Here is a 27,431-nt window from a genome sequence, read left to right as displayed (position 1 = left end):
ACTCCACTACAATTATTTGAACACTTTAGTTGCTAGTTACTTTGTAGATTTTGATTATTATTGTTACAAAACCACTTCAGCCCTATATACATTTCAGCCATTTGAAAATAGCCGATCTACAAGCTCACAATGCGTCGCGATGCGGCACATTGTGAGCTTATAGATCTGCTATTTTAAAAAGGATTTTTATGCATTTTATACATTTGAAAACTTTGAAATGGGACATTCTGCATAATGAGTACTTTCTACTTTTGGTACTTTAAGTACATTTTGATACCAATACTTTTGTACTTTTACTCAAGTAAATTTTTCATTCCGGACTTTTACTCGTAACAGAGTATTTCTTAGAGGATACTGAAGTAAAAAAGATTGAGTACCTTTTTGTTGCCATTTATTTTCTCCTCCTCTTTTTTCTAACTCGGAGGTTCACAAACATCTTCATGTCAAGGACCCTTAAATTGCCATACCCCCCCATTTGAAAATATGTTGTGCCAGGGAGTCCTCCATACAAGATTTGTGTAGTTAAAATGTTTACAAAATATTGCAAATTTTTCTAAAATGTTCCAATACATTTTGAAAATAGCAAATCTACAAGCTATACAAGTGGTTGAACTGATTTTAATGCTAAATTAACCAATTTAGCCAGGGACCCCCGTGGAAACCTCTCAAGGACCCTTGGGGGCCCTCCGTGTCTCTCTCTCTCTCTCGCTTATTTATGCTTTTTAATCTGTACAGACTTGAATGTTGCAAATACGTAACGTATATTATATATACACCTACGACCGTAAATCCTTGTTAGTTTATTTTCCTCCGCTTAGTAATAATATTACTAAGCGGAGGAAAATAAACTAACAAGGATTTATGGTTAAATTCAGCGGGTCGTCTCGTCTGATCGGAGGTCGTAAAGCAACGGGTTGCTGTTGGCGCCCCCCCCCCCCCCCCCCCAAGGGGGAGGAGGCTCGCCGACGCGGTGAGAGGACTGTATGTGTTTGTACTACATTCTATGGGAATATAATCCCTCAAGAACAGATTCAGAGCTGCGCTACTGCATCTATCGGGAGGGCCGTTCGGAACGTGTGTACATTGAAATACAAGTGGTCGTGCCTTCAGATCAGGAAGCAGGCCGCGCCTTACCCAATCAAATGTAGTGGGCGGGATTTACATCTGTGCGTTCGCTTCCCACTGGAAACGAACCCAAACTCATTTAACAATAGCGTCCTCGAAGCCGACAAAACCACAGAAAGTTAGTAACATTTTAACTTGCTCTATCATCATAGAAACAAGTGGGCTTATAACCAAAATGATCCATGTTCTCTGGGAGAAGTGGTGTTAGTGTTCCGTGGAGAAATATTGTTAGTGGGAATGGACCAAACGGACCTGTTTCCTGTACCCATGTTCCATTTATGCGCTACCCCCCCCGAGTCAAATGCAAAAGTAAAAAGCTGCAGAGGGCGCTGTTTTCCCTTTTCTTTGACGATGGGTTCCCAGATTGATGTGAATGAGATGTGATATACAAATAGCTTGACTCTCTCTCCTTCTCTGTCTCTCTCCTCCTTGTCTCTCTCTCTCTCTCTCTCTCTCTCTCTCTCTCTCTCTCTCTCTCTCTCTAAGGTAGGTACCAGGTGTTGCCCAACAACAACCTTCAGATCCAGCAGGTGACCAAGGCAGACGAGGGTGTGTACCGCTGTGAGGCCAGTGTGGAGGCGCGCGGCGAGATCGACTTTGTGGACATCGCCATGGTCGTCAACGGTAAGGTTTCCTCACAGAACCATAAAGTCAGTGGTGGAAAAAGTATACTCACATGTTTTACTTAAGTAAAAGTATCAATACTGCAGTGTAGACATACTCTAAGTCCGGTAATCAAAATGTACTTGAGTAAAAGTACAAAAGTATTGGCATCAAAATATACTTAAAGTACCAAAAGTTAAAGAACTCATTGTGCAGAATGTCCTGTTTCACAAGTTCAAAATGTACAAGTCTTTTGAAAATAGCAGATCTACAGGCTCACAGTGCGTCGCATCGCGACACATTGTGAGCTTGCAGATCGGCTTTTTACAAATGGACAAAATGTATATAGGTCTGAAGTGGATAATGCATGTTTTGTGGTAATAATCTAAATCTGCAAAGTAACTAGTAACTAAAGCTGTCAAATAATTGTAGTGGAGTAAAAGTACAATATTTGCCTCCGAGATGTAGTGGAGTAGAAGTAAAAGTATTGAAAATGGGAAATACTCCAGTAAAGTAAAAAATCCTCCAAAGTGTACTGAAGTACAGTACTTCGGCCATTCTTTTTTTTTTACTGATTAGCTGCGAACGCGGAACTCGCCGCGCCTCCGACCAAGTGGAGCTTACTATGTAACCGTGCTCGGGTTGTGTGTGTGTCTGTGTGCATTCTGTGTGCATGCACTGCCTGTGTGCAGCAGCCAGAGGGCGCCAGAGTGCAGGAATTTAGACAATGCTCTGATTAAAATGCACAACAGCCTGCAAAACACACACACACACACACACACACACACACACACACACACACACACACACACACACACACACACACACACACACACAGTCAATGTTCTCTCCCCATCATCACGGTGAAATAACACGGACTACAAGTCCGTAAATACACAATATTTTCGAGCTGCGTTCGCTTCCAGCGTTCGCAGCGTCTTACTTGTTATATTATGTGTTGAAAAAATAATATTTTTTCCCATCGTTTTATTTGATGGCCTTCCTGCCCTGGCATTTGGCCTCAGCTGTGCCCACAGAAAATGTACAACATCAATGGCCAAGCAGCCTTGCCCCAAAACTGATTACATTTCAGGCCTGGTATACAGACCAATCGATGATAAAAACACAATAACAACATTTTTGCCTTACAAGTTTTCTATTAACAGAAGACTAAATGCTTTTCAGAAGAGCACAGTGTCTAATTGATGGTTGAAAACCTTCAAACTGACGCCCTGGAGAGACATAACCCTGCACACTGTCTTGTTGCACACAGTTCTCTCTCATACACCTCCTAAGTAATCAAGCCTTGAAATACAATGAACACAGACACAACACATAAGGGTAGAAACACAAGGTTACAGGATTGCATTGAGGTCACTACAGTAGAATAAGAATCAGCTCTCTTTCTCTCTTTCTCTCTCACACACACACACGCACACGCACACGCACTCACACACACACACACACACACACACACACACACACACACACACACACACACACACGCACACGCACACGCACGCACACACCGTGAAATGAGCAGCCATGTGAATGCATGTCATTTGGTACAGTACATCATTGAAGTCAGTAGAGGCACGTGTGAAATCTCTCTCTCTCTCTCAGTCAATTATATCCCTGGCATGTGGAGAGTCAGCTCAATCCTCCAATCTACTAACATTAGTTTCATCAGCAGTTCCATGTGGAGACCATAGTCGCAGCGGTTGACGGTTCTCAACCTGCGGGTCGGGACCCCCCAGATTGAGTGTGGACTGAAAAAAAAGCAGTCCCAAGTACAGAGGCAGCTCTGGGGTCTATTCCACGAAAGCGGAATTAAATTATCCTGGTTTGAAAGGCAAATCCAGGTTTGACAAGCCTGCGCTGTTCAGCCTGGTTTATTCAGTTCCACGAACGCCAAGCCGGGCTGAGAAGGAGAGGTTTGTCGAGCCAGGATCGTTAAACCAGGCTGAATGTGAGTTCACATATTCCTATAAAAGACCATGAAAGTCGATAGCAGAATCCTTGAACTTGACCAATCATGGAGCCCAAAACCAGAGAGGCGTTCTTCTCTGTGGCTGAACAGCAGCACTGCAGCAGCTCATGAAATCATACAAGGAAGTAAAATGTATAATAAGCAAGAGAGGAAACACAGCCGCAATAACTATAGATCCAGGGAGAAAGCGTGGCAAAGTATTGCAGACAAATTAAATGCACAAGTTGTCCAAAAATATGCAATTAATTTATATACAAATCCATAAATATATAATTCAGTTAGGCTTAAACATAAGGAGTTTAAGTGAATGTTGGAATTATATTTACACACTTAGAATAATTTTCTAATTTCTAATTTCTAAAATCGAAGATCTACAAGTGAAAAGCTTGCCTTTTGGCGGCCGGGGGTCCCCGGTCCACGGGGGTCAACGGGGATCCGGGGGTCCACGGGGGCGGGGGTCCACGGGGGTGGGGGTCCATGGGGGGCCGGGGACCCCCGGCCGCCATAAGACAAAAACATTTCGGGCTTGTAGATCTTCGATTTTCGCATAAGAATTGAATAAGTGTGGAAAAACTCATTGGTTTATGATTGGAGTCATTGGACTAACAGCTATTTCACAAAACTTGAAGAACAAGGCACTGGATTAATAAAGCTTGGCTGTTAGCCTGGTCCGGACCAGGCTAACTTCACAGCTAAATTGCCATGGTAACTAAGGCAGGATTGCTTCAATTTTCTTTTGTGAAACAGGATCATGGATAAACATATCCAGGTTTACTGGCTAAGTTAATCTGCCGAGCTAACTCAGCTTTCGTGAAACCGATTCATGGATAATTTAAGCCAGGATAGCCGATTAAACCCGGTTTAAACCCGGTTTATCCCTAATCCAGGTTTCGTGGAATAGACCCCTGGTCAAGTTCACTAAGTATTAACACATTGATGGCCAAGATCGCATTGATGCGTTCTTTTTTTTTTTTTGGGAAGATTCCACAAGGGCCGACCTAACACAGCTTTGGAATGATCGATCGTCACTAGAGTAAGTAGAATGTGGATGTGACATCCTTCCAAAAAAACAGGAAGCCATCCGCTTCCTGTTTGGGATTTTCAGAAAAACAGCTGTAACTTAGTTTCTTTTTTTTTGCATTGAAAACCACTAGTTTTCAGCGGGCCGAAGCCCCAAAATGGCGGATCGCGGTTGGAACGTTGTCGTTCCTATGGATACACAGATCCCTCTGCTAACCCACAGGGACTATTTTGTTTGTGTTTTTGGGATACAATGTCGGTTCCACGGCGTTTCAAATATCATCGGATTGAGGTAATTATACGCTGGCAAGGGGATAGAAAACTATGTTTAATATCTTGGCAATCAATGTGTTAATCTCTCAAGAACAGATTCAGAGCTGCGCTTGAATCTGTCGGGAGCCCCGTTGAGAACCTATGCACATATTGGCTACAAGTGGGCGGGCCTTCAGATCAGGAAGCAGGCCGCGCTTTACCCAATCAAATGTAGTGGCCGGGATTTATATCTGTGCGCTCGCTTCCCACTGGAAACAAACCGAAACTCATTTAACAATAGCGTCCTCGAAGCCGACAAAAAACAAGGAAAGTTTCATCATAGAAACAATGTTCCGTGGGAGGAATGGTGTTAGTGTTCCGTGGAGAAATATTGTTAGTGGGAATGAAAACATAGGCGCACCACCGGAGGAGGAGGGCTGAGGGCAGACCAAAACCCTGGTTTCCAGTCAGCATAGAGCTGGCTCCAGACCAGACCGATTTTGGGCCGACTTGGCGTCGGGAAGCGTCGTATATAGTCGTCCAGTCGGTTAGGGGTCCGTCGGGGGGTCCGTCGGGACCTTTTCGGCCGACCCAGAGCCGACCGAACATGTTCAGCTTTTTAGCCGACTGGGGCCCGACTGGAGTACCTATGTAGCAGAGACGAAGTGACAACAGAGGGCTGTCGGTGTTGCCAGATTATGTGAGAGAAACAAGCGACCATGTCTATGAAAACCTACATTCACTGTTTCTCGTTGTTGCTCCCAGAGAGAGAGAGATTGATTGATTTGACCTGCTTTTGCGCTGTGGTGATGTAATTTATTGGGAGCAGGTGTGTAAGATTCCGATAGTATAAACATTTTAATTGGCTTTCATATACTCTTAATATTTTTTTTTCAAATTAGATTTGGCCTTATAGATCGAAATGTGCTCAGTTTTGGCTATTTTCTGGGTGCTAATTTCAATAAATTAATTAATGTATTTAATTTTGATTATTCGAATAACCGTTTTCAAAAATGTTGTGTACACGTCAGCAGTGGTGGAAAAAGTACTCAAATGTTTTACTTGAGTAAAAGTATCAATTTGCAATTTTCCTGTCAATAAGGTTTTTTTTTAGACACCAGTCCCCTGTTCGTTTGTCAACAATGATCTAAATGGGAAGTTTATTTCAGCATCTAGAATGTGACAGTTTTAGTCCGTTTTTTGGTGCGCAACACAACCCTCGTTTAAGTGAATTGCTTTCACCTGCTGCTGCTGTGCGGAGTGTGCGCTACAGGGAATATCTCCGCCAAGCCAGGGTGACCTACCCAGGCTCATTAAATTCATATTCAGGCATAGTAGCCAATTAGAATCAAATCTGCAAAAACGGACTCATATACTGATACAGAATATATATATATTGGCTATATATTATGGCTGTCGGGTGGAAATCTTGTAGGTTCCTTTTTTATTATTATTTAAAAACAATTTAAAATCGTGAAAATAGCCAATCTACAAGCTGTAATTATTAATAATTAAGAAATACTATATTTTAAAGAGTGAAAAATCAACTAAAGTCATTATTAGTGCAAATTCATTCACATTTCATTTGAATGAAAATAACTTGTGGGTAAAATACATTCTGTGAATCTAATGTGATTAATGTGACCCCTACTTCAGTCAGTGAAGTCCAGGGCTGAATGTGACATATTGAGACCTATATAACTAAATATTGGTCATTTGCCAACACATTATTTTGTGAAATAAATGGGTTATATTTCACAGATAGTTATACTATTCTTATAATATATTAAAATACAATCATCCTTAACCTTCAAGTTAAATGCATTATTTCCGTGGACTCCAAAACATTACAACACCAATGGCCAAGTGGCCTTGCCCCTAAAATGACGAAATTCCAGGCTTGAATGCAATAGATGTACTCTGAGTCTGTTACAAGTAAAAGTCCGGAATTCAACATTTACTTGAGTAAAAGTACTAAAGTATTGGTATAAAAATGTACTTAAAGTACCAAAAGAAAAAGTACTAAAATGTTTGATAATAGCAGATCTACAAGCTCAGAACGCGTGCATCGCAACACGTTGTGAGCTTGTAGATCTACTATTTTCAAATAGCTTATAGGTATAAAATAGGGCTAAAGTGGTTAATGTATGTTTCATAATGATTTATATCTGCAAAGTAACTAGTAACTAAACATTTCAAATAATTGTTGTGAAGTATAGACAATTGGAAATACTCCAGTAAAGTAAAAGTACCTCAAAATTGTACTTAAGTACAGTACTTGAGTAAATGTACTAGTTACTTTACACCACTGCACGGCAGTGAAGAAAAAACGCTGGGAACGTCCCTATGTACAAGTGGCTTTGCAGGGAAACAAGCCCAATGTCGCTTATAATAAGCAGACCTGGCAACGCTGGCAGGCTAAAAGTCAAATTAGCACATGAATGGCCAGTCGGCTGACAGACTTAAATGCCAACTTTTGCCAACCGAATACCAGTCTATTGCAGTCTGAAGTAGTCTGAAGTAGTCTGAAGTAGTCTGTTTGGTCTGGAGACGCCTTAGGTCTACTTAATCACTCCTCCCAGAGTCAAATCAAAGGTAAAAAAACAGCAGAGGGCCTGTTTTTCCACGATGTGTTCCCAGATTGACTAAGTCTAGACGGTCTAAGTGGTTAAGTTCTCGCACTTGGGTTCGGAAATATCGCATAATATAGCAGTTTGCATTCAGAGATATTACGCTCCACTTTGCAACGTCAAACGTCATGTCCCTGTGTGCATTGTTGTGAAATATCTCATTCCTTTCTGGAGGAAAATGAGATGCAAGTCGTGCCTGAGTGAAAACTCAGCCGTGCTCCCCAAGCACATTTCTGACAACATGAGCTTGACTGGATCCGCTCAGATAGGATACTTAATTAATATACAGGCCTGTCTTAACTGTGGTCTCTCTCCCCCTCTCTCTCTCTCTCTCTCTCTCTCTCTCTCTCTCTCTCTCTCTCTGCTATTTCCCATGATTGAAATTCTCAATTAGCAATGGATCCGGGCTCGGTGTACGGCCTTAAAAATCGAAGGATGTCATTTTAATTTGACCATTTGTCCTCATTTACAGAAAGCGTTTCGTAGAAAGCGAGTCACCTGAGACGGTTCGGGGAGTGATTGAAACGCGATCTTGCCCAAAAGCACTAATAAGAGCCTCGTTACGCACGAGCAGCCGCACTATTGACTCTTTTGCCTATGTAATTCTCTCCTCGCCTAATGTAATAATGTAATAGCAGCCCTCCCCCCCACAAAAAAAAACCTACATGAATTGCATTCAATTTAGCTAAACCACTCGCTTCACTTGTGAGGAAGTTCCAATAAGCTTGCTCAATGAGGCACAGCCTATTATTCCAGCCACATGACACTCATCATTCCCCACAGAGAGCCGAGCGGAGTGGCTCGCTGAACTCGCTGAGGACACCACTGTACGTACCCCCCCCCCCCCCGCCCCCCCCACTCCCCACCCCCCATGGGAGCTTGTCAATGGCTTTTAACCCATTAAGACATGAGAGGTCGATTCTATAAAATGTCTTCTAAATCCTAACAGTTTTCTGGAAAAAATACGTATATCAAAAAGCTATATCAGTGTGGCACAAACGTGTTATTATATCTAAATAAGAAAAAGAGGTTGCGCATCAACAATGGATTATCTCAGTGGAGTGCAAGAGACCTAAAATCCAGTATACACATCAAAAGTAGGAACTAAAAAGAATCCCAAAAAGGTAGCACATCCAAAATGTCTATCGCTATCGTTCGTTTCTTGGTGTGTGCCAATAAAAAGAGTGGAAATGTGAGTACTGTGGAAATGTGAGTACAATGTGTACTCCATTGATTTGACATTTTGGATGTGCTACCTTTTTGGGATAGTTCCTACTTTTTATTATTCTATTTATTTGGCCACGGACCCCCATATCAAAACATTTTGTTCCAGAAGCAAAGATTTGAGTTAATAATGTTCCCTTTAAAAAAGCTAATATATAAGATTTGCACGAATGTTCACCTTTTTTTTTTTTAAAGATCTAGAAGCTCACACACACACACACACACACACACACACACACACACACACACACACACACACACACACACACACACACACACACACACACACACACAGACAGACAGACAGACAGACAGACAGACAGACAGACAGACAGACAGACAGACAGACAGACAGACAGACAGACAGACAGACAGACAGACAGACAGACAGACAGACAGACACACACAGACACACACACACACACACACACACACACAGACAGACAGACAGACAGACAGACAGACAGACAGACAGACAGACAGACAGACAGACAGACAGACAGACAGACAGACAGACAGACAGACAGACAGACAGACAGACAGACAGACAGACAGACAGACAGACACACACACACACACACACACACACACACACACACACACACACACAGACACACACACACACACACACACACTCTCATATAGCTAACATCTAAAAATGACACAAACGTTTTCCCGGATTGAAGGGGTTAAACGCACTCCACTCTACCATAGGGATTGTCATGTTGATCCCTGAGTGTCCCTGAGGAATAATATTTAGTTGTGTGCGTCTGTCACGCATGGAAGACAGCCGCCACGCGGCTGCAGCTAATACCATATAATAACGGTTTAGGTGTGCCCAGAGCCATGGGGTCTGTGCCAATTATCTGCCAATGTGCAAGCATAGACGGTATTGACACCCCTAAATCTAACAACACCCCTTAATGATTTGATTTGCTGCAGCTGTGTTGCTTGCGTCACTGTGTAGCCTACTATAAGGTCAGCCTCATTTGCTTTTATTTATTTTTACCCTGCTGTAGTTTTGAACCTGAACCGGAAAACCAACTAGAAAATCTGTCTCCCGAGGGTTTCATCACCCTTTTAACTCTTTGACTGCCAGAAATAAAGCATAATTTGCCAAGCCACTGCCGGCGATTTTCTTGTGTTTTCACTAACCTTTAATAAATCATAGAATGGTGGTGGTGGGGGGGTTATCAACTGTTAATGTTGGTCCAACGACATAGACTGATCTGGGCCATGACCCTCCTCTACACTCAATGGTCTAGAGTTATTTGCTTCTTTTAATTAAATAGAACGAACCATTCATCTCATGTAATTTTACAGATCCTTTTAATACATCTTGAGAAGGGACTGCTGTTTGTGTGCTTTATCGCTGTATTGTAAATTCAGTAAGTGGCATTTCATTTAGTCTGTGTGATTTTCATTCAGAAGTCACCAAAAGAAAGTCGTATAAAGTCATCAACATGCTAGATGAACAACTGACCCCGGCAATGAAAGCTGGGCGGCCACATTACTTCGGCTATACGATCAATACTTTTAATCAAATTAAAAGAACACATCCATTATATTTGTATTTGTTTTATAGACCAATTATTTGTTATAAAAACATTGAGACGGTTGAGTTCAACCAAGTTATAATTTTTTGTAAGCGCTCTTCTGGGTTCACAACACAGTCCTGTGTTTGAGCCTCGTAAGACACGCCTGAGCCTCTAGGAGAGTGAGTACCCGCTCCAAGCAACCGATGGCCCTGCGCACACACAGTGGTGTAAAGTAACTAAGTACATTTACTCAAGTACTGTACGTAAGTACAATTTTGAGGTACTTTCACTTTACTGGAGTATACAATTTTCTATACTTTTACTTCTACTCCACTATACATCTCAGAGGCAAATATTGTACTTTTACTCCACTACAATTATTTGAAAACTTTAGGTACTAGTTTGCAGATATAAATTATTACATTATAAAACATACATTAACCACTTTAGCCCTATTTTATACCTAGGCTATTTGAAAATAGCCGATCTACAAGCTCACAATGCGACGCGTTGTGAGCTTGTAGATCTGCTATTTTCAAACATTTTGGTACTTTTACTTTTGATACTTTAAGTACTTTTTGATACCAATACTTTTGTACTTTTACTCAAGATTTTTTTTTAATTCCAGACTTTTACTTGTAAGAAAGTACTTCGACATTGCAGTATTGATACTTTTACTTAAGTAAAACATTTGACCACTGACTATACAAGCTTAGCATGAGCAGACTACATCTACATCCCTAGTGTATATCTAGTTTGAAACTATCTTGTAGTTATAGAACGTAGTAAGGCCTTCACACACCAACTCCGTAATGGATTTGAACAGTTAAGATCATTAGTGATGAAAGAAAATCTTCACCTCATTTAAGCCTATTAGTAGTTAATTGTATGATGTCCACTGGCTCCTTATGACTATAGGTTTCTATCAGTCCAAATGAGTGTTTCTCCTCCAGCACATTTGTGTGATGTAGGGGGAGACCGGGGACAAAAGTAACACTTTTTGTATTTGCCTTCATAATTCACAGACTACTTGAAATATTCTAGTAATTTTTTGCTATAAGAAACATATGTATGTGCCCTAATTAATAATACAATTTTTAAGCTTTCACTAATAAGGACAAGACTAAAATATTAATTTGAATGCAATGAGTCACAGTGTTACAATTGCCCCCGTGACGGGGGCAGTTGTAACAGTGGTTGGGGGCAATTGTAACACTGTAAAAATAAGTCTTATTAACATACTTTTTCTCAAATAAAAGCACATCACTGTAATATGTATTTTGTATAATTTAACATTTTTACTTACGAATGTTTTATATACATAATTACAATTATTTTGTATTTTTATTCGAATAATTTTATTTTTCAATTTAGTTTTTTTAGTCTATTTTTTATTTAAATGTATGTTTTACTTTGAAATGTAGTGACATTTAGTGAAATATGTTCATTTATTAACATAAAAGTATGTAATCCCAGACAAAAAATCTGCTTGCAATGAAAACACATTGTTACAATTGACCCCGGTCACTTTGTTACAATTGCCCCCGATGGGGCAACCATGATAAAATCCCATATTCTAGCTAGAAACACCTATACTAGCATAGGCTGCTGACGTTAATTTGTGACCAATAACATAGAGATACAATTTAACTAAGTTTGCATTAGCTGACATCTTATCTTTAGACAGCAGAAGGAAAATACTGTACACTAAAAAAATTACGTTTACACCTCAAAATCAGTTTTTTGTTGAAAACTTTTGCTGAGATGAAATGATCATTCTATCCTTCCATAGGCAGAGGGAGGACCCTCCTAAGCATGTGCACAAGAAGTCTCACCCCTCTAGCTTATTTCTAATTAGAATTATTGAGTGTGTTACTTTTGCCCCCTGTTACTTTTGTCCCCGGTCTCCCTACCGTGCACTGCAAACCGATGTCCTCACACCTACGTTGCACCTCCGATCTGACAGTCCTTGTCCCTTTATTGCCCATATATGCCTGATGTCATCAATATATGGGCATGCTGATATGCCAATATATGGAGATCTCTGTATCTGTCACTCTTTGTCCCTTTTATGGCCGTATATGGAGATCCCTGATGTCATCAGTATATGCCCATATATGGGCATGCCCCCTTTTGTGCCCATATATGGAGCTGACTGATTTGTTTGGGTAACCAGAAGGCTCGCCCCAAAACATGCTCGCCCCCATCTCTTCCGCGGACCGCTCGCCCCCAGCGGTTCTTGTATTCTTGTATTTGTTTTGCTGAGGATAAGGTTAGAAATAGGTTTAGGGTTAGGCATAGTTTTACTGAGGTTACGTTTAGGAATAAGGTTAGGTTTTGGCACTGTTTTACTGAGGTTACGTTTAGGAATAAGATTAGGTTTAGGCATAGTTTACTGAGGTTACGTTTAAGGTTAGGTTTAGGCATAGTTTACTGAGGTTACTTTTAAGGTTAGGTTTAGGCATAGTTTGGCGACCGTTCCGAGGTCGCCAGATTTGCCCAGTGGCGACTGCGTTTTGGGGCGAGCGTTTTGGTATTAATTTGTCAGAAGTTTGCCCGTAACATGAGCATGATTTCAGAGGTTCTTCTGCCCGCCGGCAGACGGCCATTTTCAAACATTTTAGTACTTTTACTTTTGGTACTTTTGGTATATTTTGATGCCAATACTTTTGTACTTTTACTCAAGCAACATTTTCAGCACAGGCCTTTTACTTGTAACAGAGTATTTTCATATTGTGGTATTGCTACTTTTACTTAAGTCAAATATGTGAGTACCACTGCCCACATGTGGCAACGGTTAAATGCTTGAATCCAACACAGCTATTGTTCATCGTGATGCACTGAGCATATTGAAGGCATAATATCCATATAGGTTTTCTCCTTAATGAAAAGGCTTAATGATCGGTCAACTAGATAGATATTACACACACTGCCAAGTTCTGTTTGGCTCATCGCCGGACAACCCTGAACCGTTTCTTACACCGAGAAACGCCTCTTCTATAGAACCAGTGCCAGATTTATTCACTGCATTAGTCACTTCCTCCCATGATAATTCTACATCATCATCTGCTCCCGACAGTCTGTTTGAGCTGCTGTAGATGTGTTATTCACTTCCAATTTCACCCGTTTATCCTACACTCTCGATACATTTTCTCTCCTGATTGGATGAAATTGTTATCCTGACCTTAAAATGCCTTTTCTGTTGACTAAAGAGCTCGAGAGATAGGGAGACTCCCGTTACTGAACAACTATAGCAGTGATGAACTATGGCCAATATAGAGCTATTTAACACGTATTTATATACATATATTTTTTTTTTATCACTTACTTGGTTATGATTTGATCCATAAACAATCCAATGTTAATATATTCACAAAATCTCTGTCCATGTGTCCTTCAGCAGTTATACATATCTCGAGAACCGTCTGATTGACCGACTTCAAACGCGCGTCGCCAAACGACCCGAGCCGTGCCCGGCGCCGAGACGGTGGGTGGTTGTCCAGAACCGCCGAGCCAACCCATATACTGATGACATCAGGGATCTCCATATATGAGCATAAAAGGGGCACAGACAACAGACAGACACAGGCAGAGATAGGGCATAAAAGGGACGCAGAAAGATGGGTACAACAAAAAAAAATCTATAAAGACTGGCCTGGACTCATATTTGGGCATGCCTGACACGGAACTCCATACCTGTGCTAATTCATTCAATTCAATTCAATTCAATTCATTTTGGGAAGTGCCTCACTCTATTCCATCCATAGCAGAACATGAGATGAATGGTTCTTTCTATTTCATTAAAAGAGGAAGATGTAGACCATTGAGTGAGTATGGATCAAGGCCCGGATAAGTCTATGGCAGTGGTTTTCAACCTTTTTCATGCCAAGGACCCCTAAATTGATATACATTTGGCCACGGACCCCCATCTGAAAATATTCTGTGCCAGGGACCCCCAAAAGCAAATATTTGAGTTAAAAATGTTCGCTTTAAGGATAAATATTCAAAAATACACACATTTTCATGTTTTTTCAAAAATAGCAGATATACAAGCTCATAGCTCGGCTATGAGCTTGTAGATCTGCTATTTTTCAATAGCCAAAGCTAAGTGGTTAAAATGATTGTGACGCTATGTTAACTAATTTTGCTGGGGACCCCCTGGTAACCCCCCAAGGACCACTGGTGGTCCCCGGACCACTGGTTGAGAACCACTGGTCTATGGTGTTGGACCAAAATAAACAGCTGATAACCTCCTGACTTGGTTTGGGTTGAATTTAACAGAAAAAAAAAGACATCGCCTCCTGTTTCTTTCGTTCTTTCGTTCGTTCATTCTTTCGTTCATTCTTTCGTTCATTCTTTCGTTCGTTCTTTCATTATGTGTGTGCGTGCGTGTCTCGTTCATCTCATTCTTGTGTTTCCCTCTGCATTTGTGCGTGTGTGCACATGCACACTCATGCCCGTGTGCTTGCTTGTGTGTACCCTTCTGTTTGTGTGTGCATGTCTGTCACTGTTAATTTCATTGATGAGAATTGCAACAGGAAACATGAATCAAGCCTTTTTAAAGTGACAGTTTGCAGATGAAAACTAGACACTGCGATGCAACTTACATCAAAACAACACACAGAGTTAGAACTCATACACAAGTTCAATTAGGATTTTGTGACAGCATATAGATAACTATTTCACCCCTAACACATCAGACTTCTATGAAGTCCGATCCTTTGGTGTAATTGATTTTCTAAAACGACACACACACACACACACACACTCTCTCTGTGCGTGTGCGTGCGTGTGTGCGTGCGTGTCTGTCTGCGTACAGCTCATCTTGGATACCGCTGGAACGATCAGTGTTAAAGGGTGCATGCACACCCTCAGTAGGCCAAGGAAGACACTCCACTCTACATCTTTCAAATTGGCCTCATGGTGGCACTATGGAAGCCCGCCTTACGATTTAGCATATAGGGCATAGCAGTGGCGGCCATTTTCTGGTTCCACTTCAAAATAGTCAATGCATTTTTCCCATTGACATCTCCAAAAATATTTATATCAATTCATTTAAGCCTAGAATCAAGCCATCCAGGGTCCTGGTGAATCATCACCATACATTTTTTTTTCTGTGATTTTTTAAACATTTTATATTTAATTATATGATATACTATATTTAATAAATACCCTTTGTTTTGCCGTTTTCACATATCTTTTTTCACATAATCAAACGTTTTATGGTCATGATTCAGGAACCTGGATGGCTTGATTCTAGGCTTGAAATAATTGATATAAATATTTTTGGAAATGTCAATGGGAAAAATGCATTGAGTATTTTGAAGTGGAACCAGAAAATGGCCGCCACCGCTATGCCCTATACCTCTTGACCCATACGTGGTATAACACCCCTTGGAATCCTTGGATCAATTCACAACTCCACAACTCCCCATTACAAATCGTGCTAAATTCATCTAGATTCCTTTAAATATTTAAATCGTAAATTCCACAAATCTCTGTCGTGTGCAGTGTTGGGTGACGCTACTTTCAGGATTACTGCCATTAAAAAGTATTCCGTTACGTTACAGGATTACCCTCTGAGAAAAGTAAGATTATGTTTGCGTTACCGACGATTTAAACCCACCTGCTAGGAAGATTGGTATAAACATAAAATCAAGAGTGCAGCCTACCGGAGTGACCACCAGTGTTGTGGAGCTGTGCTGAGCTTCACCAAGGCTATTATGCATAGACGTTCTCCTCCTTTCAGCAATAAATCCAAAAATATCTGCCATGTCGCACGGCCAAATACATAACATTTTGGGGGCCCTTAACATGAAAAAGATTGAGCACCACTGATATAGAAACATAAATTTTTCAGAATACTGTATTTGTTCAGAATACGGATTTAGGAGACATGTAGAATCGGCTTCAGGTCTTAATGGGTTAGGTGCTGTTTAGTCCTGCATTGGATGCTGGGGTTCAAGTGCTTAATATAACATGCAAAAACTATTCAGCATTATGTATTTTTTATATTTGAATCGCAGGTAGTTGGTAACCGTAGGTGTGATGTGGTTATGCAGTGTCAGTGGCAAACTGCCACAGAGTTGCAATGCTTCTGCCCCACAGCGACGAAATTGTAAACCTTTAACGATTTGTGTTCTGTCCTCTTCCTCTTCCAGTGCCACCGGTTCTGTCAGTGTTCCAGCCGTCCTTCAACGCCACCGCCGACTACCAGGAGTCTGTCACCTTCACCTGCATCACATCGGGATCCCCTGAACCTGAGGTCACATGGCACAGGTAGGTCTCACAGGTGTACTACCACGCTTCATTTGGCCTAGACGGCAGAAAACTAAATCGAACATATAACTCTGAATGTGTGTGTGGGAGGAAAATATTCCCAGAAACCTGCAAGTGGCAAGCAATCCACGTCGTTAAATACGGCCACAGTTCAGTCGCTTTTACTTCTGAACAAGAAAAAGAAATCACCGGTAGCATTTCTGATCGTAAACATTTACTCACGTTACACAGATTAACTTTTCAAAGTAAAATGTATCCCTGCTGTCTGAAGCCAGAGACTCTCCATGTGCCTAGACGCATATCTCATTGAAGAGCAGGTATGAAACAGCTGTTTGCTACTTAGGTTCCAAAACCCATAGGTTAAGATATGTGACGCATCACCGCCACAGACCTATAGCCTTTAGCACCTTTACGTGCTGTGCTTTGTTTTGAGCCACACGAGCACGCACGCACTTTGGGCTGTTTGCAGCAGCGGTGGCGCACATTTCTCAGACGAAATACAACATTTAGAGGTTACGTTTACCGTTTATGGGTTCGGGTTGGAGTTATTTTCAATTTGGAGGGGAGAGTTGAACGGAGTTCGCTTTGCAAGGTTCCGAGCTGACAAATTATCCCATTAACTTGAACAATGACGCAACTCCAGGTGATCTGGAGGTGTGAAGACCTTATGCCGGTGGGAGAAAGGGTGAGAGCGGTCAATTTAGCGGAAAATCAACGTCAGGAATGGTATAATGGTGCCTCATTTCATATCTAGAAAACGTTTCAGATGGGGGGGAAAAGAGTGTCATTTGCCTTCAATATTTAGGAAAAGTCCTGAGAGCTTCATGAGCAAAGATAATCGAAAATCTCAAAATCGGTCAGGCTGACTTCTTAGACACGCGAGTGTTAATGACCTGTTTCGATCTGTTGATCTTCCTCAGCGTTTGAGACAAAAATTAATGGATTAAGCCACGGACCCCTATAACTCTCAAAGTTACAGAGCTGTAAGGGTCCATTTGGTTCCTAACTATCAATAAGTTGGCCAAAGCAGAGGCCAAACATTTGGACATTAAAATGGTCTTCAGACAGCATTCTTTACTGTTAGCTGATTACAATGTCAAGTCATTTTTGCTGATCTAATCTCAGTGTAAAAAAGCTTATATGCCATTTTTTTTCCTTCATGTGATTAATATCCCTGAAAATATATGATTTCAAATGATTTGTGTCAGGAGATCTAGCAACGCTGATCATAGGACGATCTGACCATGGCGCACCCACTTAGGAGACCATTTCGTCTACCATTTTGTACTATTGCCAAAGTGTGGAATGAGCTATATCACGTCAATACTATCAAGGATCTTTGTTGTAATGTGTTACGTTTTATAGCAGTTTCTTTTTAATTATTATTGACAATTATTTTGATTTATTATTATTATTATTGATTATTTTGATTATAATTTTTTTAAGCATTTCAGGAATTTTCAACACAAAATGTAGTTCAATAGATTGAAAACAATTGGGTCTCAGACTGAAAGGTTTGGTAACCCCTCCCCAGCTAAAATAGTTGTTCCACAAGCTAAAAACTAATTTTGAGCTTTCATTTGAGTCTTGCGTGTCCTTGTGTGCCTTGCTGTTTGTGTGTGCATCATGTTTGTCACTGTTAATTTCATTGATGAGAACTGTACCAAGAAGTGACAGTTTGCAGATGAAAACTAGACACTGTGATGCAACTTACATCAAAACAAGTTAGAATTTCAGAAGTTCAATTAGGATTTTGTGACACATCAGACTTCTATGAAGTCCTATCCTTTGGTGTAATAGATTTTTTTTATATATAAAACTTTTAATAAACTATTAACCCTGATAGTAGCAGTCTTTGCTTGTAAATTTCAATAGTTCAGTCTTCTTTCACTTTCTCCCCGCTGTTTGGTGCCCCCCCCCCCCCCCCCCCTAAAGCCCTTCCATTAAGCCGGCACTTCTCCCTGTATGCCTTTGTACAGTATGGGCGTATCGGCCAGACCGGCGGTTCTGGGGCGGACTCACACATGGACGACAGCCGTCCGTCTCCCCATCCCCATCCATTCAGTGGACGCTCCGCCCAGTTTCAGCCTCTGTCTTCCATAAAATGGAAGTGGATGGGGGGAGACGTGTGGCTGTCGGACGCCTGTCGGACATGTGTGAGTCCGCCCCTGGACAAACCGCCTATCCAACCGACTCGACGCTGGGCACCACACTCCCCCGGATGCGTGACACAGAAGATGGGGACAAGACAATTGTATTTATATACCGTAGCAAATATCAACAACAAGGCGATTCAAAGCGGTTTATACACAGACTATTAACACATTAACCCTTTAAGACCTGAGGCCGATTCTAAAAATGTTTTCTAAATCAGCTTAGAAACAGTTTTTTGAAAAAAATGTAAAAAATATTTTGTTGCAGGGACCCCCAGAGGCAAAGATCTGAGTTGCAAATTTTCGCTTTAATAATATATATATATTCAAAGATTTTAAAAAAAGTTCTTGATTGAAAAAAAAAAAAGAACTTGGTGCCGCACTGTGAGCTTGTATATCTGCTATTTTTTAATAGCCAAAGAAATCTGAAGATGACACAGATGCGTTTCCTGGTCTTAATAGGATAACACATTAAGACGGAGTTTATTATTAAGAGTGTGCAAAAATAAATGCAGGGACCTTTTGCATGAATAAAAAAAAGTTAAAATAAAAATAACAGAATACAATTACATTGGAGAAGAAATTATTTATAAAAAAAACTCAGAAAGGTCTTTAGCACAGCAGACACGCAGAGAACACAGTGCTGTCATCGTATTGAACAACAGTGTTTAGTATGCTCACGCTGTGTCACTAGCCTTGAGGGGAGCGAGGCGGGCCTGCAACAGAACATTGACAATGTGCAAATATGAATGAGAGCCATTGATTGAAGTAAAAAGCCCTTCTTGCATCACTCGGTGCAGAGTAATGGCTCTCTGCAGACGCCTCTTGACAGCTGTGAGCAACTTTGTTTACACTGACCGATAGTTCTCAGAGTGGGGTCCGGGGACCCTCGTGGGTCCTTGAGGGGGTCCCGGGAGGCCCCTAGCAGAATTTGTTAATATATCATCAAAATCACTTTAATCCCTTTAAACCTATATACATGGGCTAATTTTAAATAGCGTCGCGACGCGCTGGGAGCTTGTAAGTCTGCTATTTTCAGTGGTGGAAAAAGTACTCAAATTCTTTACTTAAGTAAAAGTACCAATACTGCAATATAAAAATACTCTGTTACAAGTAAAAGTCCAGAATTAAAAATGTACTTGAGTAAAAGTAAAAAAGTATTGGCATCAAAATGTACTTAAAGTACCAAGAGTAAAAGTACTAAATATTTGAAAATAGCAGATCTACAAGCTCACAACGCGTCGCATCGCGACGCGTTGTGAGCTTGTAGATCGGCTATTTTCAAATAGCCTATGTATAAAATAGGGCTAAAATGGTTAATGTATGTTTCATTATATCATAGTTTATATCTGAAAAGTAACTAGTAACTAAAGTTTTCAAGTAAATGTAGTGGAGTAAAAGTACAATATTTGCCTCTGAGATGTAGTGGAGTAGAAGTAAAAGTATTGGAAATTGGAAATACGCAAGTAAAGTATAAATACCTCAAAATTGTACTTAAGTACAGTACTTAAGTAAATGTACTTAGTTACTTTCCACCACTGGCTATTTTCAAACAATTCGTAGAATATGTGGAATATATTTTAAACTCTTTAACAACACACATCTTGTATGGGGGTCCCTGGCTGGCACAACATATTTTAGACGCGTGTCTGTGGCTAAATACATGTTATTTTGGGGGTCCTTGACATGAAAAGGTCAAGGACTTTGTTTACACCACAGCTTGAAATGGGCGTTTTATCCCATCCTTTCACAAACAGGGAAATGCTAATGGTTTAACAATGTGAATAAATAACAATGTCTTGTTATCTCTCAGTGACTCCAAAATGTCAGAGTGTCTTTAAAAATGCACAGAATGCATTGACTTCTATTGTGTGCACTTTAAAAAAAAAAGAAATGCCAAGGCTGTGCCATTTTAAAAGTAATACCAAATGAGGCTGTGCCAATAATGGAGGCTGTTATTGGTTTTGGCTGCCTTTGTTCGTTTGTCACCTTTTTTTTGTGTATTATAATTCCACTCTTGCAGGAAAAACGGAGTCGTAATTGGCTTTGGTAATTACAAAAGCCAATCAAAGTGAGAAATGCGTTCTGTTGAATTTGACGTAGCCTTTTCATTATTGCTAGGATATTTCTGGTGAAGAGGAACTGTTATGCGACTAGAAAAGTGTGCTCTTCTTTTCAAGCAAATTCTGATTCAGTCTTAAGGTCCTTACACACCGGGGCGAATTCTTCATGCGAATAAATACATTCTTTTTTTAAACCTTATAAAGTCAATGCAAGCGTCCACATCAGTTTCGCGAAGCGAAAAAGCGTCTTTTAATTATGCGGAACGAGTCAGAATTTTGCGTATATCCGCATATCCGGTGTGTAAGGACCTTTAGTCTTAAGTATTTTGAATAACACTGACATTTCATATATATTTGAACTGTGGTGCCACTATATATGCCTATGAATTGAATACCAAGGCCCTCATTGGAAACAAGTCCGCAAGGACTTTTATGAACGGACCTGTTAGACAAAGTATTTTAAATGTAACTGTGCTGTTTTACATTTTTGCCTAATAAAATATTCAATCAATATTCAATCAAAAAAACACCATTTAGTTTTAGTGCTATTTTAGTCTTCGGAAATTGTTTAGTCTTTTAGTCTTAGTCAACAAACTGAACACTGATATACATCTTGATCACATGACTCCAGAGATAATGCGTAGACCATTGGTTCTCAAAGTGGGGTCCGGGGACCCCCAAGGGTCCTTGAGGGAGTTCCAGGGGGTCCCCAGCTAAATGATGGATAGTTATAGGAACCAAATGGACCCTTATGGGTCTATAACTCTGAGAGACCTAATGGGTCCATTTGGTTCCATTTGTACACTCTCTGAGTTAAATTAAGATCGATTTTACAAAATAATTGGGGTCCCAGATATAGAAATGCCATTAAATGGGGGTCCGTAGCCTAATGCATGTCAAACTGGGGGTCCTTGAAATTAAAAAGGTTGAGAATCACTGCTAGAGCCGTAAAAGTCTTCTCTTATGGGGGTCCCTATGGCATATCTTTTCAAATGGGGGTCCGCGGGCTAATGCGTGTCAATTTGGGGGTCCTTGACATGAAAAAGTTTGAGAACCACTGGTTTAGACAACCGATTTGTGTGAGTTTTGGACCAACTCTGTGGGAGTAGTAGCAAAACATGTGCGTCACCAACTAGTCACCACCCTATAGGCAAAGGAAGGACACATCACAGGGCAGCTTCCTTAAGTAGGTAGTTTTTTCCAGCCCAGAGAGAAATACATCAAACAAATGGTCATCATCAGGAGCCGAAACAATAAAGTAATTATGAGTCACTGAGTGACCTTAACAAAGATCCAGTAACATGGAAAATAAGCAGTCACTGAGTAACACTGCCACATTGGAGTAAAAGCCAGAGAATGTGGACTTGTGTGTGTGTTTGGCCCTCACTCTGGACCAAGCCTCGCTGCATCAGAAAGCACAAACACATTTAGGTTTCCTATCAACAGCCTGCCATTCCACTTGACCCATTAAGACCTGAAGCCGATTCTACATCGTCTCCTAAATCCCAACAGTATTCTGAAAAACCCTATGTTTCTATATTAGTGGTGCTCAATATTTTTCGTGTCAAGGACCCCCATAATTATATGTATTTGGCCGCGGACCCCCATCTCAAAATATTTTGTTCCAGGGACCCCCCCAGAAGCAAAGATTTGAGTTACAAATGTTTGCTTTAAAAATATATATATATTCAAAGATTTGCACAAATGTTCACAATTTCTCAAAAATAGCAGATCTACAAGCTCATAGCACGGCACCGCCGCGCTATGAGGTATATCTGATAATAGCCAAAGTGTAAAATAATGCTTTTTTAGGTAAAATAAAGAAAATGGCAGATGCGTTCCAGGTCTTAATGTGTTAATTAAGTTACAATGCAGGTGCGCCTGTGAGCTGGCAGAGCCAGACCTGTCACCCCACCCACAGACGGCACCTAGATCCCGCCCCCAGCCCCCCCCCTCCCCCGCCACAATGTGTTTTGAAGAAAACAAATAATGGCCGAAAGTATAGTCGAGTATAAGTATAGTCATCACGGCCCACAAATGGGCCGTGCATGATGCTGGGAACCCACCAATAAAGGGCCACAGCAGGACGTCTGGTCAATGCGTTTCAATGAGAATGCGCGCGGGAAAAGGCACGTTTGTTTGCCCGGGGCGGGGAAAAAAAAACATCTTAACGTGAGCGAGTGGAGCGTCCATGTGCGGCCAGTGACAACAGCTGCATTCGTTAGCGTGGAGCGGAAGAAAATCTGCGTTCGTGCCTGGTGGTGGGTTTCAAGCGTGAGGTGAGCGAGGGAGGCTTGGCGGCTTGCAACTGAAAATTGACAATGTGAACATATGAATGAGAGCCCATTGGGTGTAGTGGTTAATTCATAATGTTCAATTCAACATCAACATCAACATCAACCCACACACACACACACACACACACACACACACACACACACACACACACACACACACACACACACACACACACACCAGTTACTGAGGAAATTGGAATTCACAGACTGCACAAACCCAATCACCCTGGCTGTAGACAATCAGAGCACCATTTATTGTGCTAGTTTCTTGTGATGTGTGGTGTAAACAGTGCATGGGGAGATTGTCCAGTCAGTCAGTCAGTCAGTCAGTCAGTGGAATGACATTGGTTTCCAAAGAGCACTTTCTTCATTTCCTCCCTGACTCGTTAAAAGTTATTGCCACATCCACCTCCTGTGCTTTGCCGTGTGTGTGTGTGTGTGTGTGTGTGTGTGTGTGTGTGTGCGTGCGTGCGTGCGTGCGTGCGTGCGTGCGTGTGCGTGTGCGTGCGTTATTTGTTGACATGAACACAGCTTATAATTTGCATTTGAAATCCCAGATCCAACAAACTTTTTATGCTTACGTGAAAATAGTAGATCTACAAGCTCAAGCTGTGAGCTTGTAGATCGGCTAAAAAGGAATGGTTTTGGACCTTCCACCCGAAAGTGACGAAGGTCTCTAAAGTTGATCTCATATAATAAGAAAGAACTCAAGGTAGGTTAATGTTACATTAAGTCTCATAAGAACTCAATAGGTAAATGTGTGATACATTTAGTCTATTCACCTGTTTCCTAGGCTGTGTGTTTTCCACTTCCTGTCGATTTGATCCAATGAAATCCAATGAATCTGGTCAGATGACCAATGATATCCAATGAAATCGACAGGAAGTGGAAAACACACAGCCTAGTAAACAGGTGAATATGAATGAACACAATGCAGGTTCATGTATTTTACATCTCACACTGTCAGAACTCAATGCAGGTGAACGTGTGGTTCAGGTAAAATCAGCTCTGGACAGTCATCCATCCACTTTCCTGAAGCTGTTCTGAAGCTTTGGCCTTGTGATGATCACTTTAGAATCACTCCGCAACTGAACTTAAACAATGACCTGTGATGATAAAACATAGGCTGTCAGCTTTTAAATGGAGGATTTCTATCCATATCTGACAAACAGGTAATTTCCTGCTGTGTGGTTTCACAAGTCTTTACAGATTGAGGTGAAAGTCACTTTTAACGTGTTGTCCATGAATAGAACTACCCCTATGTTTGACGGGTCACAGTTTTCTGTTGTCACGTGCTGGTGTCACAGCTGCATTGTTGACACAGCTCCGTCAAATCATTGACTACAGTATATACAACAAGCCTTGTTCCATTTAACATCAGCTACATGCTGGTCTGCTCATCCTCTTTGTACAGACTTCCATGTGTCCCTCCATTGTCCTGTCCTGTCCAGTCAGTCAGTCCGTCCGTCCGTCCGTCCGTCCGTCCGTCCGTCCGTCCCTCTGTCATTCTATAATTGTACTAATAATTCAACTTGTTTCCTGTCTTTCTCACGTTGTCCAGGAGGGGGCAGCAGCTGCAGCAGTTGGAGCAGTATGTGTTCAGCCATCTGGAGGACGGGCGGAGCACGCTGACCATCCACAACATCAGACAAGACGACGGAGGAACGTACTCCTGCAGGGCCACCAACAAGGCCGGCTCCCAGGAACGAGAGATCCTCCTCAAGGTGTTTGGTAAGCCGAGCCTAACGGTCAACATGGGTCAAAGAGACAGGACATGGTTGGAAATCAAACACACCCAACCAGGCCTGTCCCCGACTAATGATTTCTATAGTCGAATCTGATTGGCCAAATGTTGCCTATAGTCGACTAATAGTCGACTAATGCAAAAAAAGATAGATAGATATTATATATATTATTAGGTTTTTTTTTTTTTTTTTTTGCATGATTCGACTGAGAGATTGGCAGTGGAATCAGTCTGATTCGACTGCCAGTCTCTCAGTCGAATCATGCAAAAATGATGTTATGCAATAGAGGAACATTCCATTTGGGCTGTAGGGGTGCTTAATGTCTGATTTAACATTATACTTGCTTGGTTTCTCCCAATAAATCATGATGTGTATCCTATTTTTGGCAAACTATTAGTTAATTAATATAACAAATTAGGCCAATCTCTCAGTCGAATAATACAAAATAAAGAAATAAAAACTTTTTGGGAAAACTTTATTTTTAATCGATTAGTTGACTATTAGAATAATTGAGGTCAGGCCTACACCCAACCCTGTGAATCAATGAGATCGCTGAGTATTCTAATCCTCTCTGAAACAAACTGTACTGTAAGTTGCCACCCTTGAGCATCTAGGTTGCAAAAGGGATTGATTGAATGAATGAATGAATGAATGAATGAATGAATGAATGAATGAATAGCAAGTTTAGAGACACTACAGCAGTACAGTTACAAAAGCCATTGTGCTAAAAGGATGACACATAATGGCCCCGCGGGGGACTGTTCACATTGTGGTCCATTGTATTCAATTCATCATCAAGACATGGAGTACATATCAGAAACAACTTACAACATACTAGGTCTATTAACGGAACAAAAGTCGGAGTGGTGCGCTAGAGCACTTTTTCCCAAACAGTGGGTTGGGACCCATATGTGGGTCGAGGTCGCGGACCAATTTGTATGGGTCGCGAGTAAATACCCCTTTATTTTTTGTTTCCTCCTATTTTTTTTTTTCGAAAGACAGTGATCAGGTGGTACAGGGGTACAGTATCTGTCCACCACTGTCTGTCTAAGGCAGCCATTCCCCACTGGTGGGTAATTTTCTGTCAAAGCTAAAGGTTTAAGCTCTATATATAATGTGTTTTATTTCACGTTTCCGTCTGCTACAGAGGCTGATAATCCTTCTGTAACGGTGAGGAGATAAGGTCATGGTAGATCAACAATAAGATGTTTGAATTAATTCACCATTATATGCAAACATAACTGTGAATTCTAAAATCACGATGTTTGACAATTTTCAGTTAATTGTGCAGCCCTACCCTCGCACCGAAACATTGCAGATTTTTTGCTCCAGTCATCAACATCCTTTGAAGAATGCAAGAAGCGCTTGCTCTTCAAAATGTATTTAAATGAAGACGGTAACGTTTTTTTGCCTCGCGGTGGACAGCGGGTGGAACACAGTTGTAAGTTAGTTTTATTTCCCCTGACAGCACAGCCACTGTTAGCTAGCGGAGGTGTCTGATGTGCTTGCTTACCTCTGTGAGTGCATGCAGTGTGTGAGTGCATGCAGTGCGTGAGTGCATGCATGCGTGTGCGTGCGTGCGTGCGTGCGTGCGTGCGTGCGTGCGTGCGTGCGTGCGTGCGCGCGCGTGCGTGCGTGCGTGCGTGCGTGCGTGCGTGCGTGCGTGCGTGCGTGCGTGCGTGCGTGCGTGTGAGAGAGAGAGTGGGCTTGTCTGCTGCTTACACATGCACATTTATATCTGCCTCTGTGCTGAGGCCTGGTGATTTGTGTGAGACTTGTTGCTTCATATTGAGTGTGTGTGTGTGTGTGTGTGTGTGTGTGTGTGTGTGTGTGTGTGCGCACGCGTGCGTGTGTGCGTGTCGGTTCCAACAGAGTGAACATGCAGTCACACCTCAGTGCTTCTGCCCTCAGTCTTGTTGCTAACGCACAGCGGCCTGAAATGACTTCCTGAAAGTAGCACATGTCAGCCCACACCCTCCCCCCCCCCGCTGGTAGATACTTTGAAACAGGAGGGATGAGGGCGCCCGGGTGGCGCTATAGCGGTAACGTACCTGCCCACCGCCGCGGAGCCTGGCGATTCGAATCCACCGTGGCGTCCGGCCTTGTCGAGCGTCCTACTGTTAGTATGAACACAATTTGGCCCGTGTTCGGGGGAGGGAAGCCGTGCGGGGAGCAGTGGTGGAAAAAGTACTCAAATGTTTTACTTAAGTAAAAGTATCAATACTGCAATGTGTGGTAACATAACCTGCACCACACGCCTTCGCGTCCCTGCTCCTCTCCTTGTACTCTGTTACAAGTAAAAGTCTGGAATTCAAGCTTGGAATCCCCTTCGATGATGTCACTGGTAGCCAGGTTTCTGAGCTGTCCACAGCTCTCCTCTACGACACAGACCGAGTTGGAAAAAGATTTACATATTATAATGATCATTAGTGAGGACCAATTGCAGACATGAGATCTGACCTCTTCACACTTCTCTTCACTTTTCATGAATACCCCCCCCCCCCCCTCTTTG

At 41.6% G+C, this 27,431-nt stretch overlaps 1 protein-coding gene across 1 annotated transcript in view; it reads left to right on the top strand.

Moving 5' to 3' along the window:
• LOC308102274 (neural cell adhesion molecule 2-like) overlaps positions 1–27,431 on the top strand; it is a 172,685-nt gene that overhangs the window by 60,406 nt on the left and 84,848 nt on the right. The window contains exons 4-6 of the mRNA XM_080451910.1: positions 1,612–1,749; positions 16,544–16,661; positions 24,736–24,905. Of these exons, the coding sequence (XP_080308036.1) occupies positions 1,612–1,749; positions 16,544–16,661; positions 24,736–24,905 (426 nt within the window). The remainder of the gene's footprint in view (positions 1–1,611; positions 1,750–16,543; positions 16,662–24,735; positions 24,906–27,431) is intronic.

Source organism: Gymnoscopelus braueri (assembly GCF_963280865.1).
Source record: "Gymnoscopelus braueri genome assembly, chromosome: 15".
NCBI lineage: Eukaryota > Metazoa > Chordata > Actinopteri > Myctophiformes > Myctophidae > Gymnoscopelus > Gymnoscopelus braueri.
The sequence above is the reverse complement of the archived record's forward strand: the minus strand, read 5'-3'. Positions and strand labels throughout refer to the sequence as shown.